The 21,466-nt window shown below is 48.5% G+C and overlaps 1 protein-coding gene across 6 annotated transcripts in view; it reads right to left on the bottom strand.

Moving 5' to 3' along the window:
- LRCH1 (leucine rich repeats and calponin homology domain containing 1) overlaps positions 1-21,466 on the bottom strand; it is a 330,560-nt gene that overhangs the window by 81,152 nt on the left and 227,942 nt on the right. For all 6 annotated transcript variants that reach the window (XM_075336886.1, XM_075336889.1, XM_075336887.1 and 3 more), the window contains 3 exons: positions 11,341-11,450; positions 4,168-4,305; positions 763-840 (listed from right to left, as the gene is read on the bottom strand). In XM_075336886.1, coding sequence (XP_075193001.1) covers positions 763-840; positions 4,168-4,305; positions 11,341-11,450 — 326 coding nt within the window. The remainder of the gene's footprint in view (positions 1-762; positions 841-4,167; positions 4,306-11,340; positions 11,451-21,466) is intronic.

Raw genomic sequence — 21,466 nt, 5'->3', positions numbered from 1 at the left:
TAAACATTGTCGAGATCTATATGAAGCGGCCTGTCTTTTTAAACCGTTGGGCGATCTGTAAGTAGTTATGAATTAACAAAATATTTATTTACTATGCAGCAGCAAACATTCTACTGTTTTCCTCAAAGATTGGCAGATATCAGAGTTACTATACGGGAGAGTAATAGCCCAGAAAATGTGCTTGTAGCCAGTTCCAGCCTTGGGCAGCATTCACACATCCATGTATCGAGGTTTGTGATGCAAGGACTGGCCACAGATCGCCTAACCTGAACTCAGCAGTCTCATAGGCATATATAAGGCTGTCAAGTAAAGGTAAGGAGACGAAAAAGGTGCAAAAACGTTCATGCCTCACGGTCTGTATTCAAACTATGCCACACATGGTGTCTGAATTCGGCCTTATTGTCTGTACATGTCCCCTTTGAATTGTAAAGTACTGCAGAATATGTTGGCGCTATATAAATAAAATGGATTATTATTAACTGAACCTTCACCTCATTTGGAACTGTAACCTCCAAAGTCTTGATCCAGTTGCCATTTATTGGTCATTTTAAGTATATTAATAGAATATTACATATTAATAGAAAAAGAAAATATAATAGAAATGATTCACTATGGAAAAATAAAAGACATGGTTTAATGCAGAAGCCATAAGCATGAAAACTGACAGAAATAGGACTGAACCCTAGTGCAAAGATTGTCAGTAATATCCGCTCCAGTATTAGCTAAACACAAAAATTGTCGTCTAAATTTCGCAAAATTTACCTCTGGTACTCCCATTTTTCTACACGCTTCTAAAAAGTTTTCAACATTTCTTCTGCATTTGGCCATGCTAAGCTTCGGCTGAAAAAGAAAACAGAGTATCAGAAATGTAAGAAGAATTAACTATTTATTAAGCAAATACACATTATTGGTAGCGGATGGTGAAATTGTTAGAACATTTTTCAGCATTGCTTTAATTATGACAAAATATAATACTTCTATTGAGGATGATGAGCATCAATTGTTCTCATCAGCCCCAAAACATTATACATGGTGCCCCAATCTCTGCCTCCATTGTATATTTTAGATCACATGGGTTACACAGAATTATCTATGTTATCATATAAACCATTATTGCACTTTATTGAGCAGATGGATAGAAAGTCCAGACCTCACTGACTGCACAGCCTGGCGGGTACAGGTGCTAACTCGAGCTGATTGAACTGGCCAAAAACCGGGACCGGCAGATTAAAAAAAAGTTCGATCCGCTCTGGAATCCGGTGCTCATATAAGTCAATGGGGACCAGAATCCGGAGATTTAAAACGTTGGTGGAAAAGATAGGGGGGTAGGAGCACGTGCGGTGTACTCACCCACTCATGGTGGCAAACTCCTTACGGGTCACACGTTTCCTTTCCGGAGCAGACAATTCAATATTCATTGTTTTGCCCGCCCACCGATGCGTGTAATTGGTTGAAGTTAGACGCGTCCCCACCCTGAGTGGCAGCGTGTCAACTGACTCCTACCATTCACAGGCGCCAGGACGGCTGGTGAGCGGGGAAAGAAGGGAAAGTGTCTGCGGTTCAGTATGGTGTTAAAAAATAAATAAATAAAACAATCGGCGCAGGGTCCCCGTATTCTGATGACAGCACAGATGAAGCTCGTGGCTGCAGCCCCAGCTGTCGGGCTGTATCTGTGGTGTGTATCCAGTGCTCAGAGTCACACGTGCGAGGCTCTGCCGGGTGATGCCATGGCAGACTCGAACGAGTCCCTCGCAAGTGTGATTCCGGGAGAAATCGCATGCGGCTTTTTTTTTTTTAATTATTATTTAAATAAATAATAAAAAAAAAACAAAAAACGACGTGCGGTTCCCCACCCCAATTTTGATACCCAGCTATGATAAAGCCGGCTGGGGGCTGGTATTCTCAGCCCGCAGCCGCCCGGTATTGCTGCATCTATTAGATGTGACAATCCCGGTGCTATACCGGTACTTCCCGTTGCACTGGAGTGGTGGCAATCAAGGTAATAAGGAGTTAATAACAGCGCACAGCTACTACTAAGCCCTAGATGCCTAAGATGGCACAGGCGTCTATGAGATACATGCATCATTAACCTGTACATGAAAGTAAATAAGCACAGACACAGAGAAAAATCTTTTATTTGGAACAAAATACAAAAACGCACCCTCTTTCACCACTTTATTAACCCCGAACACAGCTCTCCAAGTCTGGCACAATTCACACGAGGTCCCATGCCGCATCCAGCTCTGCTACATCTGAATATCACAGAGAGAGGCCATAGAGAACGACGGCTCGCTGTGCGCTCCAGAGAGTAAATGAGCTGCGCAATGAGCAGTGACATCACTCAGGTCATTTGCGGTCACAGCTGGAGGTTCCCACGGTCCTTCACCTGTGATCGCAGGTAACCAGACCTCAGGTGGAGGTCATTGAGTTCACAGACCTGCATCTCCTAGCAGAAAATTGCAGTTTTTTTTGGCCAAGAGATGCAAATTTGGTACTGACATTTTTACACCATATTCCTGCAGCCAATCTATACCTCCTGGCAAAAAAAATGCATTTTTTTACGCAATCTTTTGCCGCAGTTTTTTGTTCCAACTTTTGCTGCGGTTTTGTGCCAGGAGGTACACATCTGTTGCTCGAATCTCTGCACCAGATTTCAGCATCAAATTTCCTCCTCCTGGCAGAATTTTTTTTTTCTTCATTTTTGGGCCAAGGGGTGCAAATTTGGTGCTGAAATTTTTACACCACATTCCTGCACCCAATCTCCACCTCCTGGCAAAAAAAACCAAACTTTTTTTTACGCATTTTTTGCCGCGGTTTTATGCCAGGAGGTGCACATTTGGTGCTGAATTCATCTGCACCAGATTTCAGCACCAAATTTGCATTCATTTTTTTTGTTACTTAAAACAAAAAACGACATGCAGTCCCCTCCAATTTTCATTCCCAGCCATGATAAAGCCAGCTGGGGGCTGGTATTCACAGCCCACAACCACCCGGTATTGCTGTATCTATTAGATGTGACAATTCTGGTGCTATACCGGCTCTTCCCAAATTGCCCTGGTGCGGTAGCAATCAGGGTAATGAGGGGTTAATAACAGGGCACAGCTGCTACTAAGCCCTAGGTTAGTGATGGCACAGGTGTCTATGAGATACCTGCATCACACTAACCTGTACATGAAAGTAAATAAGAACAAACACAGAGAAAAATCCTTTATTTGGAATAAAATACAAAAACACACCCTCCTTCACTACTTTATTAACCCATAACACAGTGCAGGTCTGGCGTAATCCACACGAGGTGCCATGACGACGCATCCAGCTCTGGTACATCTGACAGCTAGCAGCCATAGAGAACGACTGCCAGCTGTGAGTGTAGCCAATGACTGAGCCGCGATGACTGCAGGCAGACACTGTCACAGGCTGGGGGCGCATCTGCCTGCAACCAATCGCAGACGACAGGACGGTCGGTGAGCGGGAAAAGCACGGAAGGCTGTGTGTATGCGATGAGCCTACTGCGCAGAACAGGAAGTGAATGCGCGGCCTGGAAGCAGTGTGCCGCCATGACACCGAGGTAGGTATGAAACGCTGTTTTAATTGTTTTTTTTTGTTATTTATCAATTATTTTCCCCAGTGCCGGATCTGGATCTTGCACTCGGGAGCCCGGGTCCAGGTCCGGCACCCGGGCATCTTTGAAACCGCGCAGATCTGGACTTTTACAGTACGGATCCGCTCAGCCCTAGTGATAACAAGTCAGCTGCGGCAGCCATCCTGCATGTGGATATATTGTTTTACTATGGGCTTTAAATTCACCCAAATACAGGTAAAAGTGCGTGTTTCTAGTAAACAATCTACGGATGGGTCCATATCACGTTTTATGCCACAAGTTAGTGCTCCATAGGGGGCTTCCGTCTGAAGCCCTAAAAAATGGGATTCTCATGTGTCCGCCATTAGGTAATTGACTTTAGTAAAGTAGATGGTATCACTTTGTGCTCTATCTGACCTAATTTTCTTTGTTTACAGCTTATTTTAGGTAGGAAGAAAAACACAGTGGAATTTTGATATATTTCGCCTATACTAATCATATACTGATGAGTGCGGACATTCCTTTAATCTGTATCATTGTTACTGAAAAACATATACAGTACAGTACATGAACTGGTCTGAACTTACAACAGCTGGAGAGGGCACATGGATACTCCCTACTGACCGAGGACGAATTTGATTCACTAAATGACAGAGGACAACTCCATCCATCAAAGCATATCCAAGGTCTTCAGGAAGACAGATTTTTAATCTTATTTCAATGTTCTGAAACACAAAAATTGATATTATTTCTACTTATAGAATGTGAAAAACAGTGACAAAGAATTAATACAACTAATTACTATCCTAATAAAACATTGCGTACCTTGATAGACCGCTAAGGTCCAGAATATATTGAGGGTGGTATATGTGTTCAAGCACGTCGTAGTGTGTGGTGCATTTTGTGTGTGTGTTCATATCCCCGAGTCCGGTGAGTATCCCATGGCGGGGCCCCACCTTAGCAACTGTACGGTATATACTCTTTGGCGCCATCGCTCTCATTCTTTAAGTCCCCCTTGTTCACATCTGGCAGCTGTCAATTTGCCCCCAACACTTTTCGTTTCACTTTTTCCCCATTATGTAGATAGGGGAAAAAATTGATTGGTAAATTGGAACGCGCGGGGTTAAAATTTTGCCTCACAACATAGCACCCGGCGCTGCCCGGGATAGTAACTGTCTCGCTCCCATTCTCTGTCTGTCTCCCCCACTGTATATATCTCTTTGTCTGTCTGTCTCTTTCCCTATCTCTTTCTCCGTCTGTCTCAATCTCTTTCTCCGTCTGTCTCAATCTCTTTCTCCGTCTGTCTCAATCTCTTTCTCCGTCTGTCTCAATCTCTTTCTCCGTCTGTCTCAATCTCTTTCTCCGTCTGTCTCAATCTCTTTCTCCGTCTGTCTCAATCACTTTCCCTGTCTCAATCACTTTCCCTGTCTCAATCACTTTCCCTGTCAGTCTGTCACTTTCCCTGTCAGTCTGTCACTTTCCCTGTCAGTCTGTCACTTTCCCTGTCAGTCTGTCACTTTCCCTGTCAGTCTGTCACTTTCCCTGTCAGTCTGTCACTTTCCCTGTCAGTCTGTCACTTTCCCTGTGTGTCTGTCTCTTTCCATGGCTGCATTGTGACAGCCCGGGTTAATAACTGCTGTTAACAAAATAGAATGTATTAACAAAAATGTCTCCGTCAGTCTCCCACTCTGTATATATCTCTTGGTCTCTCTCTCCTTTCCCTGGCTGCATTGTGACACGCCAACATTCCATATAATATAACGTGGCTGCGCATTCTTCTGAAGTTCTGGCTGCACTGTGGCTCCCAGCTCCATTCGCTTTAATGGAGGCAGGTTTTTTGGCGAATAACTGTAAAGCGCGGGGTTAAAATTTCCCCTCGAAACATAGCCTATGACGCTCTCGGGGTCCAGACGTGTGAGTGTGCAAAATTTTGTGGCTGTAGCTGCGACGGTGCAGATGCCAATCCCGGACATACACACACACACATTCAGCTTTATATATTATATATATATATATATATATATATATATATATATATATATTGTGAGACTGTGACCGGGGTTATCTATGACGGCCGGTATGTCTCGCCCCGGTTGTGCTCACTCCATGATAGAAAGTAAATCCACTATAGGGTTAATGCTGTTTCCCTACAGGCTGAAGGAAGGGTTAAATAGAATCAGGAACAAGGGCAGGTGTGCCGGGTGTGGGGGAGTGAACAGAACTCCCTGAGTTTTCTGCTGGAGAGGCACATGTATTGTGTTATGGACTTTTGTTTGGACATTAAAACCGTGTGCTGTGAACCTTAATGCCTGGATCCCGTGTCTTCTGCTGCGCAGCCGACTGTGCTTCCTCACATATGGTGGAGAATCGGCGGGCATGACAGCCGGTGAGGTGTAGCATCCATCCCTGGTGACCCAGCTGCGCATGTCCTGGATTCGAGCGGCTATACTACAGCCCAAACCCGGCGACGCCATGGAGGACATACTAAAGCATTTGGCTCAGGCGAATGCACAGCAGCAACAGACCAATGCACACCTGCTCCAATCCTTGCAAGTGCAGGAAAAAAAACTCCAAGAACAGATGGATCAGGCCAATGCACGTCAGCAGCAAGCCTTGCAATTGCAGGAAAAAAGGCACCAAGAACAGATGGTTCTCCTGGCCAAGTCGATCCGTGCCGGACCGGCAGCAACAACCCCGGGACCGGGTGACGACGGCAGCGTCCGGAAAGCGGTGAGACAAGCGTTGCAAAAGATGACCCCGGGTGATGATGTGGAAGCGTTCCTGGCGGTGTTTGAGCGGGTGGCCGAGCGGGAAAAGCTGCCGACCCCGCAGTGGGCTGAGGTATTGTCGCCCTATCTGACGGGGGAACCCCAAAAAGCGTACCTGGACCTCTGTACCGAGGACGCCATTGACTATGTGACCCTGAAAGCCGAAATACTGGCTCGGTTGGGGGTGAATACCTATGTACGGGCTCAGCGGGTAAATCAGTGGTTCTATGAGGAAGCCAAACCCGTACGCTCCCAGGCCTATGACTTGTTGCATCTTGTAAAAAAGTGGTTGCAGCCTGACACTCTGAGCCCGGCGCAAATGGTGGAAAGGGTAGTAGTGGATCATTTTGTGCGCACTTTACCCGTCACCGTTCAACGGTGGGTCGGACAGGGTGACCCGAGTACCCTGGACCAATTAGTGTCCCTGGTAGAGCGGCATGTGGCTACGCAGGACTTGATACGGGACACTGAGACTTTGCGTACCGCCCGGCGGTCCGGCCCCTCCAAACCTAGGGCCAAGGACCCACCGCTGACAACGGTGCAGGAGTCCCCTACCGTCCCGTCTGAGGTCGCGGCCGCCATTCCTGAGGTCCGGAAGGTTCTGTACCCTAAACGACAACCCGTCAAGGGGGTTTCCGTCCCCATTAGATGTTGGCGGTGCCAGCGGGTGGGACATATGGAAGCCCAGTGTCCACTCACCACGGAGCCCATGGATTGTGGGGTTACCCGGCGGGGTTCAATGTATGCTCAGGTGGTATGTACCGCTGACCTGGTCTCCCCAGAGACGGAGCCCCACTTGTGCCAAATACAGGTGAATGGATGTCCGGTTACAGGATTGTTGGATTCCGGAAGCTTAGTGACCCTTGTGCGATCCACCTTGAGGGCTAAAGTAAAGGCCACAGGACGCACCGTGGGGGTGGTTTGCATACATGGGGACCGCCGCGACTATCCCACGGGGATTGTCACCATCACAGCACCTTGCGGTCAGGTGCAACATGAGGTGGGACTTCTTAACACTCTTCCTTATGACGTGATCCTAGGAAGGGATCTGCCCTATTTTTGGACTTTATGGAAGGGACCCCCTAAGTCCCCTCAGATATTGGTTGGTCCGGGACCTGAGCCCTACAATCCTGAATCCGGGACACCTGCCGTAGGGGTCACCATGATAGGGACAGAGTGTGAACCCGGTAGGTCGCCCCTAGAGGTATTGGCAGGAGAGGCTGAGACGGTCGAGCCCATCCCGGAGATGGAGGCGTCCCCGGATACGTTTGGGACAGCCCAACTCCAGGACCCTACGTTGATACATGCCCGGAGTCGGGTGACAGTAGTTGACGGGGTGGCACAGCTGCCTGGTGCCCAGGTAAAGTACCCCCATTTCGCTCTTAAGCAGGATTTACTCTACCGGGTAGATGAAATACGAGGCGTGGGGGTAGAACAGTTGGTGGTGCCCCAGCCGCATCGCCGGCGGGTCCTCGACTTGGCTCAAACACCTGATGAGTGGCCACCTAGGGGTCAAGAAAACGCAGGAGCGAATATTGCAAAGGTTCTATTGGCCCGGGGTCTTTGGGGAGGTAAAACGGTTCTGCGAAACCTGCCCAGAGTGTCAGCTTACCGCACCCCTGACCCATTTTCGCAGTCCGTTGGTACCGTTACCCATTATAGAAGTCCCTTTTGAACGGATAGGGATGGATCTGGTGGGGCCCCTCGTAAAGTCCGCTCGAGGGCACCAACACATCCTAGTGATCGTTGACTATGCCACCCGGTATCCCGAGGCGATACCTCTCAGACATACTGCAGCAAAGCTTATAGCTCGGGAGTTGTTTGCTGTGTTCTGCCGGGTGGGGTTGCCCAAGGAGATCCTTACGGATCAGGGGACCCCATTCATGTCTAAAGTGACCAAAGAGCTATGCCGGCTACTCCAGATCAAGCAGTTGCGTACGTCTGTGTATCATCCTCAAACGGACGGTTTAGTCGAGCGTTTCAATAAAACCCTGAAAACCATGCTATGAAGGGTGATCTCAAAAGACGGGAAAGACTGGGATATGATGCTTCCCTATTTGATGCTTGCCATACGAGAGGTGCCACAGGCATCCACGGGGTTTTCGCCTTTTGAATTGTTATACGGGCGACATCCCCGGGGATTGTTGGACCTGGCAAAAGAAACATGGGAACAAGAGCCCACCCCCCATAAAAGTGTGATCGAACAAATTTTAGGTATGCAGAACCGCATAAGCGCGGTCATGCCTATTGTGAAGGAGCATTTACAGGAGGCTCAGGCCGCGCAAAGCGGCCGCTACAATAGACAAGCCACCGTGCGGACCTTTAAACCCGGGGATCGGGTGTTGGTATTAATCCCCACGGCGGAGAGTAAATTCCTGGCTCAGTGGCAAGGCCCCTACGAGATAAAGGAAAGAGTCGGGGTGGTTAACTATAAAGTATTGCAGCCCGGTAGGCGGAAACCTGAACAAATATACCATGTCAACCTATTAAAACCTTGGCAGGAACGGGAAAGCCTGATGGCTGTTTTTTCCCCACCTCCCTCCTCTTCGGGTCGTTCACATCCGGCTCCAGCGACCTCCGGAGAGGACGAACCGGAAGTAAGGATTGGAGAAGCCCTCACCAAGCAACAGAGGCGAGAGGCCAGACGGTTGGTTCAGCAGAACCCCGATGTCTTCTCCGAGCTGCCCGGTAGGACCAGTCTGATACGACACGATATTGTCACAGAGCCCCACCTGAAGGTACGCCTGAAGTCATACCGGGTACCGGAGGCTCGACGACAAGCCATATCGGAGGAAGTAAAGACAATGTTATGCCTGGGGGTCATCGAAAAATCCCGGAGTGAATGGGCTAGTCCGATTGTCCTAATACCAAAACCCGATGGCTCCTTAAGGTTCTGCAATGACTTTAGGAGATTGAACGAAATATCCAAGTTCGATCTCTACCCCATGCCCCGGGTGGATGAGCTGATTGATAGGCTGGGACAGGCGCGATATTTTACCACGCTCGACCTGACCAAGGGGTACTGGCAGGTGCCACTGACGGAGTCCGCCAAGGAGAAAACCGCTTTTGTTACGCCGGAGGGTCTCTTCCACTATGTTGTCTTGCCTTTTGGGTTACATGGCGCTCCGGCCACGTTCCAGAGGTTGATGGACTTAGTGCTGGAACCCCACCAGGCGTGTGCATCAGCGTACCTGGATGACATCATTATTTACAGCTCCGATTGGCAGACCCACTTGGAACAGGTACAAGCGGTGGTGGACGCGCTTCAAACAGCCGGATTGACAGCCAATCCCAAGAAATGTGCATTGGGACTCACGGAAGCCCGCTACTTGGGCTACGTGATAGGCCAAGGAGTGATTAAGCCCCAAATTAACAAGGTTGAGGCGTCCAGAAGTGGCCTAGACCCCTGACCACGAAGCAGGTTAGGGCCTTCCTGGGTATCGTGGGGTACTACAGGAGGTTTGTAAAGGATTTTGCGGGACTATCAGCCCCCTTGACGGACCTTCTCAAAGGCAAGAAGTCCGTCATGGTGCGCTGGACTCCGCAGGCCGAGGACTCCTTCCGGGCCCTGAAGGAGGTCCTGTGCGGACAGCCCGTTCTGGTCAACCCTGATTTCCGGAAGGAGTTCATTGTACAGACTGACGCCTCGGAGGTCGGCCTGGGGGCAGTGTTGTCTTAGGTGGTTCAGGGGGAGGAACACCCCGTCACCTTCTTGAGTAGGAAGCTCACCCCTCCCGAGCGGAATTATAGCGTAGTGGAGAAGGAGTGCCTGGCGATCAAGTGGGCCTTGGAGTCCCTACGCTATTACCTGCTGGGACGGCAGTTTCGCTTGGTGACGGATCACTCTCCACTGGTCTGGATGAGGTCCGCCAAGGAACGGAATGCCCGGGTTACCCGGTGGTTCCTTTCTCTGCAGAACTTCCGGTTTACGGTTGAACACCGGGCCGGTAGGTTGCAGGGCAACGCCGATGCCTTGTCCCGCGGCCCGTGTTTGATGGCTGGAGTTCAACCCCGCACGCTTGAACTGAGGGGGGGTATGTGAGACTGTGACCGGGGTTATCTATGACGGCCGGTATGTCTCGCCCCGGTTGTGCTCACTCCATGATAGAAAGTAAATCCACTATAGGGTTAATGCTGTTTCCCTACAGGCTGAAGGAAGGGTTAAATAGAATCAGGAACAAGGGCAGGTGTGCCGGGTGTGGGGGAGTGAACAGAACTCCCTGAGTTTTCTGCTGGAGAGGCACATGTATTGTGTTATGGACTTTTGTTTGGACATTAAAACCGTGTGCTGTGAACCTTAATGCCTGGATCCCGTGTCTTCTGCTGCGCAGCCGACTGTGCTACCTCACAATATATATATATATATATATATATATATATATATATATATATATATATATATATATATATATATATATATATATATATATATATATCTATCTATCTCAATATAATATATATATTATATATCTATACATACATACATACATACATACATACATACATACATATATATATATATGTATATATATATATACACACACACACATATATATATATATATATATATATATATATATATATATATATATATTATATATACACATATATATATATACATACATACATACATATTATATATATATATATGCCTTGTGACTAGCTACTACAATATATACTGTAATCTGTAATTTACTTCCTCTGATTATGGGTATAAAAGAGTGATTTAAATTCTAGAGTAAACCAATCACATTATAATATGGAACAGATGCTCTTTTTTCTGATATACTTATAAAGGAATAACCTAAAACCAGTGAGATATCATCTAAATGCCACAGTACAAATGACATAAAGTTACCAATTGAGTTACAAAGAAATACCCGAATAAATGCAAAAGAGAAGCCCATCTAAATGAAATGATGCCCTCACATGTACGGTGGCTGGTGTTGGAGACCTGCAACCTTACATTAAATGCCAAAAATGAACGGTTACCTCCCGAAGACTGTCTACCAGTTCCTTCTCCTCTCTCATCTGTTCCAATTTTCTTCGGATTGTAAACTGGGGATCTATTGCTTCCAAGTTCCTCTGTGGTCTAATAAAAACTACAATGTGAAAAAAGAAAATGAACAGGTGACCATTTCCAAAGTGACTTCCATCAAGAGTAGATTTAAAGGGGTAGTTCCATCTCCAAGATCCTATCCCATTATGTAGTGGGTGTGATAATAATAATACTAGCAAATAACTCCAATTAGAAATGTAGTATAGTTCTCCTAATTAGCTATGTCTCTTACATCATGTGCAGGGCATTGCAGCTTAGGTATTCATGGTGATGACCACTCATATAGCTGCAATGCCCTGCACATGAGGTAAGAGACATGGCTATATCAGGAGAACTATACTACATTTCTAAATGGAGGTATGTGCTAATATTATTACTCTTAGTACATACTGGAATATGATCTTGGAGACGGGAATACCCCTTTAATGGCAACATCATGATGAGCACAGACTTGTCATGGTAATGAGCACAGAGTCATGTAGTAAGGATGTACTGAGCATTACATATTTCAAGACTTCTGTAGTATAGATTTATCTTGCCTCTGGCATGCAAACGTCATTGTATCTTAACATCATATGAATATGATCAATAGACTAGAAGCATTACCAAAAATAAATAATAAAAGGCTCATGCTTAGTCATGCTCAATAGGTATAAAAGCAACAAAAAAATCTGGGCTCCTGTAATCTACATTGTGCACAAAGCAATACAGTCGTGGGGTCAGATTAGATGTGATTGCACCTCTGTCCCATGTGGAAGTATGGTTCATAATAATAGAGGACATATACATTTAGCAGCTCAGGAAGATATTCATGGTCGATCAGTTTTTATATCTGGGGTTTCAATGATAAGTGGAAAGTGAAGAAGTCGCTTGCTCTGTATATGACACTCATGAATAAATTGGCCACACGTTCCTGTGCTTCCACATTGCTGATAAACAACCCCTTTTTGCCTCTGCGGTGATCACAGAGGATCATACGCGTCCCCTGTAATATCAAGAATATGCAATGCTTAAAAATGGTTACCGAAATAGAAACTAACGAGGGCAGAAATCAGGAGCACTTCTAAGTAGAGTTGAGCGCGGTTCGCGGTTCGAGGTTCTCTAGTTCGCGGCTCGAGTGGGGGCTGTTCTAGATAGAACTAGAACTCGAGCTTTTTGCTAAAGCTCGATAGTTCTAGATACGTTCGAGAACGGTTCTAGCAGCAAAAAGCAGGGCTTTTTACAGCTACAGTGTGCAGGAGCCATCGCTGGCAGCCTGCCAGAAGCTGGTAACCAAGATAAACATCGGGTATCCAAGCAAAGCGCTTTGGTTAGTAACCCGATGTTTATCCTAGTTCCGTGCAAGAAGCCGACACTTCCCCGCTCAGCTCGCTCCGCCCCCTCCTGCCCGCGGCAAGTGCACACACACACACACACACACACACACACACACACACGTCCCCAGCCATGCAGTCCACGACACTGACGTCCTCCTGGCACTCTGCACACATGGTCCCGCTCGGCTTACCTGCGGTGATGAAGTCCCGACCTCAGCGCTGTCACTGTCCTCCATGGCCGCCGCTTGTCACATCACCTTCTCTCGCTTCCGACCCGAGACTGACTAGCGGTGACGTCACGGGCCTCTCGCGATACTTGGTGTGAAGGCGGCGGTCATTGAACTCAGTGACAGGGGCTGTCAGTGTGCTGGAGATCAGCGCAGGTAATGTACCTCGCTGACAGCATCACTTGTCATCCCCTGCAGTGACCTGGGCTGACCCATTGATGTTAGCTCAGGTCACTGCACTGCTCTCCCAGCCAATGGGGAACATCCTGCTCTTCATTGACTGGGACAGTGTGGATTGTCATGGCAACCCCTTGGATTACACCAGACCTGGATTTGTTTTTCTTTCTAATAAATTAGTTAAAAAGGGAATGTATTGGGGAGTGTTTTTTCAAATAAAAATGCGTTTGTCGTCTATTTTTTTTTTATTACTGACTGGGTTGGTGATGTCGGGTATCTGATAGACGCCTGACCTCACCAACCCCAGGGCTTGATGCCAGGTGACATTACACATCTGGTATTAACCCCATATATTACCCCGTTTGCCACCGCACCAGGGCACGGGATGAGCTGGGGCGAAGCACCAGGATTGGCGCATCTAATGGATGCGCCACTTCTGGGGCGGCTGCGGCCTGCTATTTTTAGGCTGGGGAGAGTCCAATAACCATGGACCTCCCTAGTCTGAGAATATCAGACCCCAGCTGTCTGCTTTACCTTGGCTGGTGATCCAATTTTGGGGGGACCCCTACGTGTTTTTCTTTTTTTAATTATTTATTTAAATTTAAAATAACAGCGTGGGGTGCCCTCAGTTTTGGATTACCAGCCAAGGTGAGGCTGCCAGCTGTGGTCTGCAGGCTGCAGCCGTCTGCTTTACCCTAGCTGGCTACAAAAATAGGGGGAACCCTACGTCATTTTTTTTTTTCATTTTTTTGGCTAAAAACAAAGCTAAGCACCCCTTAGTGCCACATGAAAGGCACCAAAGGTTGCAAAATTACAAAATGCAGGAGAGTGGGACATTATGTGTCTTTCTGCCATTATAATGACAGAAAAGACTGATATGAAGTGTACAAGCACAGGAAAATCACCAGAGCGCTCTACGCTGTGAAAAGCAGTAGAAAATGGCACTGGAGTGAACATGTGACCGCCTCATGTAGGTTGAAGCTAAGGATCCTGGGTAAATTTATGTATTTTCCCTCCTTCAGTTTTTTTGCAGTACACAAAAAAAACGGAAGGCACACGGATGACAAACCGATTTCTACGGAACGGAAACGGATGCACCCGTGAAAAAAAACGGACTGTTTTTTGCAGACCACAAAAATGGATCGGTCGTGTGAATGTAGCCTTATTCTGATCTGCCGTTTATAAACAGCAGGCAGAAATAAGTGAATAACGCCCCCCAGCATCAGAAAATCTCCGGGGTTTCAGGGCTAGCTGAGACCCTGGAGATCATGATTCAGGACGGTTTTTCCGGTCCCTGCTCACGTGATCACAGGTATACACCGTATACCGATGATCACGTTACAGTAAATGACAGCGCCGGTAAAAAATTATTTATCTCCCATCTGGCATGAACAAACATGATAAATCTCCTCCCCGGTCCCCTCCGGTCCCCCGGTGTCGCCAAAGTGCCCCCCCTGATGCCCTCCCAGAAATCCAAGATGGCCGCACGCACAGCAGCGCGCCGGCCGCATTCACCCTACTCCTCTGATTTCTGTCGCATGTGCCATGACACATGCGACAGAAAACTCCTCCCCAGGCCCTGCCAGGTCACCCCCTTTAACCCCACCAGTGTTCCCCGGTGTCCCACGGTACCTGTGCAGCGTTGATCCCCCCACGGCCCTCTCCTTCACAATAGACGCTGCCGCATGCACAGAGCGGCTGTCAGCTCAGCTTCCTGTGTTTAGACACAGTGAGTGGTGGTTATGCATCTGTAAGCTAAATGGGCGGCACGGTGGCTCAGTGGTTAGCACTGCAGTCTTGCAGCGCTGAGGTCCTGGGTTCAATTCTCACCAAGGGCACCATCTGCAAGGAGTTTGTATGTTCTCCCCGTGTTTGCATGGGTTTCCTCCGGGTACTCCGGTTTCTTCCCACACTCCAATGACATACAGCGCTATGGAATTAATAACGCTATATAAATGAATAAATTATTATTATTACTGCAATGCCCTGCTCATGAGGTAAGGAACATAATTGGTCAGGAGAGCTATATACTACATTTCCAAATGGAGGGATTTGCTTTTATAGTTTCCCTGAACGACTACCAAACATGAGAGTCCGTTATACGCCACAAGAAAACACATCTAAATAGCGAGCTCTGTTGTTAAGTATTCATTCAGCTGGATAACTGGACTTAAAGGGGTATTCCATCTCCAAGATCCTATCCCCAATATATAGTAGATGGAATAGCAATAATATCAGCAAATACCAATATTTGGAAATGTAGAATAGTTCTCCTGATTAGGCATGCCCTTACCTCATGAGCAGGGCATTGCAGCTTTGGTAGCAACCATTACGACATGGACTCTGCTGCTGTGGACCCGGGGAGAGTGAGTGCAGATTCATTGCACCCACACTCCTCACATGAAGGGTCTGCACTCCTAGAAAATGGGGGATACGTTCCCCGAGTGTCTCCCCCTATATTCTAGACGGTCCAGAGTCGTCGTGGGACCCATTATTTTTTTCTTACAATAAACTGGTGAAAGAGGAAATGTTTTAGGGACTGTTTTTTCAAATAAATTTCTTTTGTCGATTTTTTTTTTGCTAGTACTGACAGTTTATGATGTCGGGTATCTAATAGACGCCATGACATCACAAACTGCTGGGCTTGATCTCAGGTGACTTTACAGCTAGTATCAACCCGATTTATTACCCCGTTTGCCACTGCACCAGGGCACGGGATGAGCTGGGGTGAAGCGCCAGGATTGGCGCATCTAGTGGATGCGCCACGTCTGGGGTGCCTGCGGCCTGCTATTTTTAGGCTGTGAAGGCCCAATAACTATGGACCTTCCCACCCTGAGAATACCAGACCACAGCTGTCCGCTTTACCTTGGCTGGTGATCCAACTTGGGGGGGACCCTACTTTTTTTGTGTAATTATTAATATTTATAAAATAATTATAAAAAAAGAGCCTGGGGGGACCTCCACATTGGATCCCCAACCATGGTAAAGCTGCCAGCTGTGGTTTTCAGGCTACAGCCATCTGCTTTACCCTAGCTGGCTATCAAAAATGGGGGGACCCAACGTCATTTTTTTTTTAAACTATTTTTTAAATAGAAAAAATTAATGGGCTTCCCTGTATTTTGATTGCCAACCAAGGTAACGGCAGGCAGATGGGGGTGGCAACCCATAGCGGTCTGCTTTATCTGCGCTGAGAATCAAAAATACCGCGGAGCGCTACGTCATTTTTTTAAGATTTATTTTCTTTGTCGCTCCTAATTGGGAGACCCAGACAATTGGGTGTATAGCTACTGCCTCCGGAGGCCACACAAAGTACTACACTTAAAAGTGTAAGGCCCCTCCCCTTCTGGCTATACACCCCCCCGTGGGATCACGGGCTCCTCAGTTTTATGCTTTGTGCGAAGGAGGCCAGACATCCACGCATAGCTCCACTGTTTAGTCAGCAGCAGCTGCTGACTATGTCGGATGGAAGAAAAGAGGGCCCATACGAGGGCCCCCAGCATGCTCCCTTCTCACCCCACTTTCTGTCGGCGGTGTTTGTTAAGGTTGAGGTACCCATTGCGGGTACGGAGGCTGGAGCCCACATGCTGATTCCTTCCCCATCCCCATTAGGGCTCTGGGTGAAGTGGGACTTTACCGGTCTCCGGGCACTGAGGCCGTGCTCCATCCACAGCCCCTGGAGGATCTGCTGGATACGGAGCGGAGTTTCCTCAGGGACAGGACCCTGCTCCATCAAGGTACTCCGTGTCCCCGTGCTTATCGCACGCACACTGCAGCATTGCTGGGTGTGTTAGTGCGCCGGGGTAAACAGCGCTGCTGCGCTTGTGCCGTTACTCACTACAGCTCTGCTGAGTGAGGTGACTTAGTACGATCGGCCGATCCGGCCGCGGGGGTCAGTTTTTACTGCGTCGCGGCTGGGATTTGTGGTGCGCTGGGGACTTCCGCGCTGGCCGTGCATATATGACGGCCGCGCTAGATTACTACAGTCCCCGGCTTTTGCGGCCTAGTTCGTATCGTTCCCGCCCCCAGACCTGCCAGTCAGGAGGAGGGCGGGACGCTGTACAGACCAGCAGCGCTAAGAGCTGGAGTCTGTTTTACATACTCCAGCCCTCACACTAGGCACAGTGGGACGCAGTTTCCCGCACTTTTGTTTGTGACGCCCACGGTCCGCCCCTCTTCACAGGACGCCGGCAGCCATTCCTGCCTGCACGCTGAGCTGCAGAGGGGAGACGGGGAGACTCAGACAAGGGATTCTACGACCTCACACCCGCTTTTCAGCGGGCGGTAAGCAGCCCTCAAGGGCTCTCCCCCACTTGTGCCATAGTGTACTTTGTATTTTGTGCTGGCAATACTTTGCACTGTACAGTCGCTGGTGATTTTCTGCTATATACCCTCCTTAGATTTCTCAAGGAGACAACAGCATGTCGTCCGCAAAAAGCAAAAGTGCCAAGGCACGGACTTTATATGCTGCTTGTACCGCATGTGGGGCTACTCTACCGGCAGGTTCCACTGACCCCCATTGTGTGCAGTGCTCGGCCCCTGTGGCAATTGCTCAGCCGGGGCCGCTGCTAGAGGTGACCCAGGGAGAACCACCTGTGAATGCTGTCCAGGTGACAGGGACGGAGTTTGCAGCTTTTGCTGACAGATTGTCTATGACTATGTCTTCCGGATTTAGCGTCACCGGATATGCGGCCGACGTCATGTAATGATGTGGGTGGCGTTTAATGATGACGCGCTAACTTCCGGTTTCGGGTGGTTCCGGTTGCGCGTCATACCATTGAATGGGGTGTACTGCGCATGCGCGCGTGATATAAGATGGCGCGGCCCATGAGGCCGGCAGCGCGGCACATTTCTGAACAGAATAGATGTGGGGGACGTGCTATGGTGAGTGTTCCTGATTTCGGAACCCCCTTTTTTCTCCCCTATGATTCTGCTATGAGTGGTGGCTTAATAGAGTCTCATTTTTTAGTGTGCGTTCATGGATGGGCGATTTGATGTGGCCTAGCACCAGGACCTATAGAACTTGTTTCTTGGGTGAGTGCCCTATTTGGGTCCTTTTTTTGATACATTGATAGTTGGAATGGTGGACTTATGGCTGTTTCTATTTCATTTTCAGTCCAGCACTGAGGTTCCACCGGGGATGCCTGCCCGTGTGACGGTGGTATTACCCTCTAGTTTGGATTATTAACTTCCCTGAGGAATATTAATGAAACGCGTCGGAAGTTATGTATATTTTGATGGAAGTTTCTACCCAATAATGCATAAACAAATCAAGGAAACAAGTCTACTCGATTCATGATAGTCGAGTTTCAGGTTTGCTGCATTAATATAGCCCGCTACTTCGAGTGAGATCTGTTCCCCTTCTATTTCTGGGTACCCCTATATTAGGTAGTTAGTTCCTAGGATAGATAAACAGGGGGTTAATTCTCATATGGACATATGAATGTGTCATTGATATTTGGTGTTGATTCTTGAATAGCCTGACATTGTTACTGAGTATGATGGTGTGCTTGCGCACTTATATGTTTACACGTGGGGCTGTGATCTAACACCTTATATGTATTTGTTGGTTCTATGTTGAGTATGTCACGTTTTTCAGTGACCCTGTTCACTTTTTAATCTATACATTAAATGTTAAGTTTTATATTAGTGTCTCCTAGGAGATTTATGTGATTTAAGACCTTGCTGGTTTATATATATTAAAATCCATCTATGAAGCGATTGGAGCGTCGTTGGCGCCAGCATTCGCAGCCGTATGGGCACTCCAAGCTATTTCAGCTGGCCTTACACAGGTCGACACGGTCACACGTACATCTGCTCCGCAGGTGGCACCCTTGACCTCTCAAATGTCTGCATTCGCGTCTTACGCGATTAATGCTGTCCTAGACTCTACGAGCCGTACGGCGGTGGCGTCAGCCAACTCTGTGGTTTTACGCAGAGTCCTGTGGTTGAGAGAATGGAAGGCAGATTCTTCTTCCAAGAAGTGCTTAACCAGTTTGCCTTTTTCTCGTGACCGATTGTTTGGTGAGCGTTTGGATGAAATCATTAAACACTCCAAGGGTAAGGATTCATCCTTACCTCAGCCCAGACAAAACAAACCCCAACAGAGGAGGGGACAGTCTGGTTTTCGGTCCTTTCGAGGCTCAGGCAGGTCCCAATTCTACTCGTCCAAAAGGACTCAAAAGGATCAGAGGGGCTCAGATTATTGGCGGACTCAATCACGCCCAAAAAAGCCAGCCGGAAGAACCGTTACCAAGACGGCTTCCTCATGACTCTCAGCCTCCTCTCTCCGCATCCTTGGTCGGTGGCAGGCTCTCCCGCTTTGGCGACATTTGGCTGTCACAGGTCAAAGACCGTTGGGTGAGAGACATTCTGTCTCACGGGTACAGGATAGAGTTCAGCTCTCGTCCTCCAACTCGCTTCTTCAGAACTTCCCCACCGCCCGACCGAGCCGATGCTCTGCTACAAGCGGTGTCCGCTCTAAAGGCGGAAGGAGTGGTGACTTCTGTTCCTCTTCAGGAACAAGGTCACGGTTTTTACTCCAATTTGTTTGTGGTGCCAAAGAAAGACGGGTCGTTCCGTCCCGTCCTGGATCTAAAGCTGCTCAACAAACACGTAAAAACCAGGAGGTTCCGGATGGAATCTCTCCGCTCCGTTATCGCCTCAATGTCTCAAGGAGATTTCCTAGCATCAATAGACATCAAGGATGCTTATCTCCACGTGCCAATTGCGCCAGAGCATCAGCGTTTTCTACGCTTCGTTATAGGAAGCGAACACCTGCAGTTCGTAGCTCTACCTTTCGGGCTGGCGACAGCCCCTCGGGCCTTCACCAAGGTCATGGCAGCAGTAGTAGCAGTCCTGCACTCGCAAGGTCACTACGTGATCCCGTATTTGGACGATCTACTTATCAAGGCACCCTCTCAAGAGGCATGCCAACACAGCCTGAACGTGGCACTGAAGACTCTCCAGAGTTTCGGGTGGATTATCAACTTTTCAAAGTCAAATCTAACCCCGACCCAATCACTAACATATCTTGGCATGGAGTTTCATACTCTCTCAGCGATAGTGAAACTTCCACTGGACAAACAGTGCTCGCTACAGATAGGGGTGCAATCTCTCCTTCAGGGCCAGTCGCACCCCTTGAGGCGCCTCATGCACTTCCTAGGGAAGATGGTAGCAGCAATGGAAGAAGTTCCTTTTGCGCAGTTTCATCTGCGTCCACTACAATGGGACATTCTCCGCCAATGGGACGGGAAGTCGACGTCCCTCGACAGGGAGGTCTCCCTCTCTCAGGCAGCCAAGGAATCTCTCCGGTGGTGGCTTCTTCCCACCTCATTGTCAAAAGGAAAGTCGTTCCTACCCCCATCCTGGGCGGTGGTCACGACAGATGCGAGTCTATCAGGGTGGGGAGCAGTGTTTCTCCACCACAGGGCTCAAGGTACGTGGACTCGGAAAGAGTCCACCCTTCAGATCAATGTTCTGGAGATCAGAGCAGTCTATCTTGCCCTACAAGCCTTCCAACAGTGGCTGGAAGGCAAGCAGATCCGAATTCAGTCGGACAACTCCACAGCGGTGGCATACATCAACCACCAAGGGGGAACACGCAGTCGGCAAGCCTTCCAGGAAGTCCGGCGGATTCTGACGTGGGTGGAAGACACGGCATCCACCATATCCGCAGTTCACATCCCAGGCGTAGAAAACTGGGAAGCAGACTTTCTCAGTCGCCAGGGCATGGACGCAGGGGAATGGTCTCTTCACCCGGACGTGTTTCAGGAGATCTGTCGCCGCTGGGGGATGCCGGACGTCGACCTGATGGCGTCATGGCACAACAACAAGGTCCCGGTTTTCATGGCACGGTCTCACGATCACCGAGCTCTGGCGGCAGACGCCTTAGTTCAAGATTGGTCGCAGTTCCGGCTACCGTATGTGTTCCCACCTCTGGCATTGTTGCCCAGAGTGCTCCGCAAAATCAGGTCCGACTGCCGCCGCGCCATTCTCGTCGCTCCAGACTGGCCAAGGAGGTCGTGGTACCCGGATCTGTGGCACCTCACGGTAGGCCATCCGTGGGCACTACCAGACCGTCTAGACTTGCTGTCTCAAGGGCCGTTTTTCCATCTGAATTCTGCGGCCCTGAACCTGACTGTGTGGCCATTGAGTCCTGGATCCTAGCGGCCTCAGGTTTATCTCATGAAGTGGTTGCCACCATGAGACAGGCTAGGAAGCCATCCTCCGCCAAGATCTACCACAGGACGTGGAGGATATTCCTATCTTGGTGCTCTGCTCAGGGAGTTTCTCCCTGGCCTTTTGCATTGCCTACTTTTCTTTCCTTCCTGCAGTCTGGG

The sequence above is a fragment of the Anomaloglossus baeobatrachus genome, chromosome 2, assembly GCF_048569485.1.
Source record: "Anomaloglossus baeobatrachus isolate aAnoBae1 chromosome 2, aAnoBae1.hap1, whole genome shotgun sequence".
Taxonomy (NCBI): domain Eukaryota; kingdom Metazoa; phylum Chordata; class Amphibia; order Anura; family Aromobatidae; genus Anomaloglossus; species Anomaloglossus baeobatrachus.
This window is presented reverse-complemented; position numbering and strand designations above follow the sequence as displayed.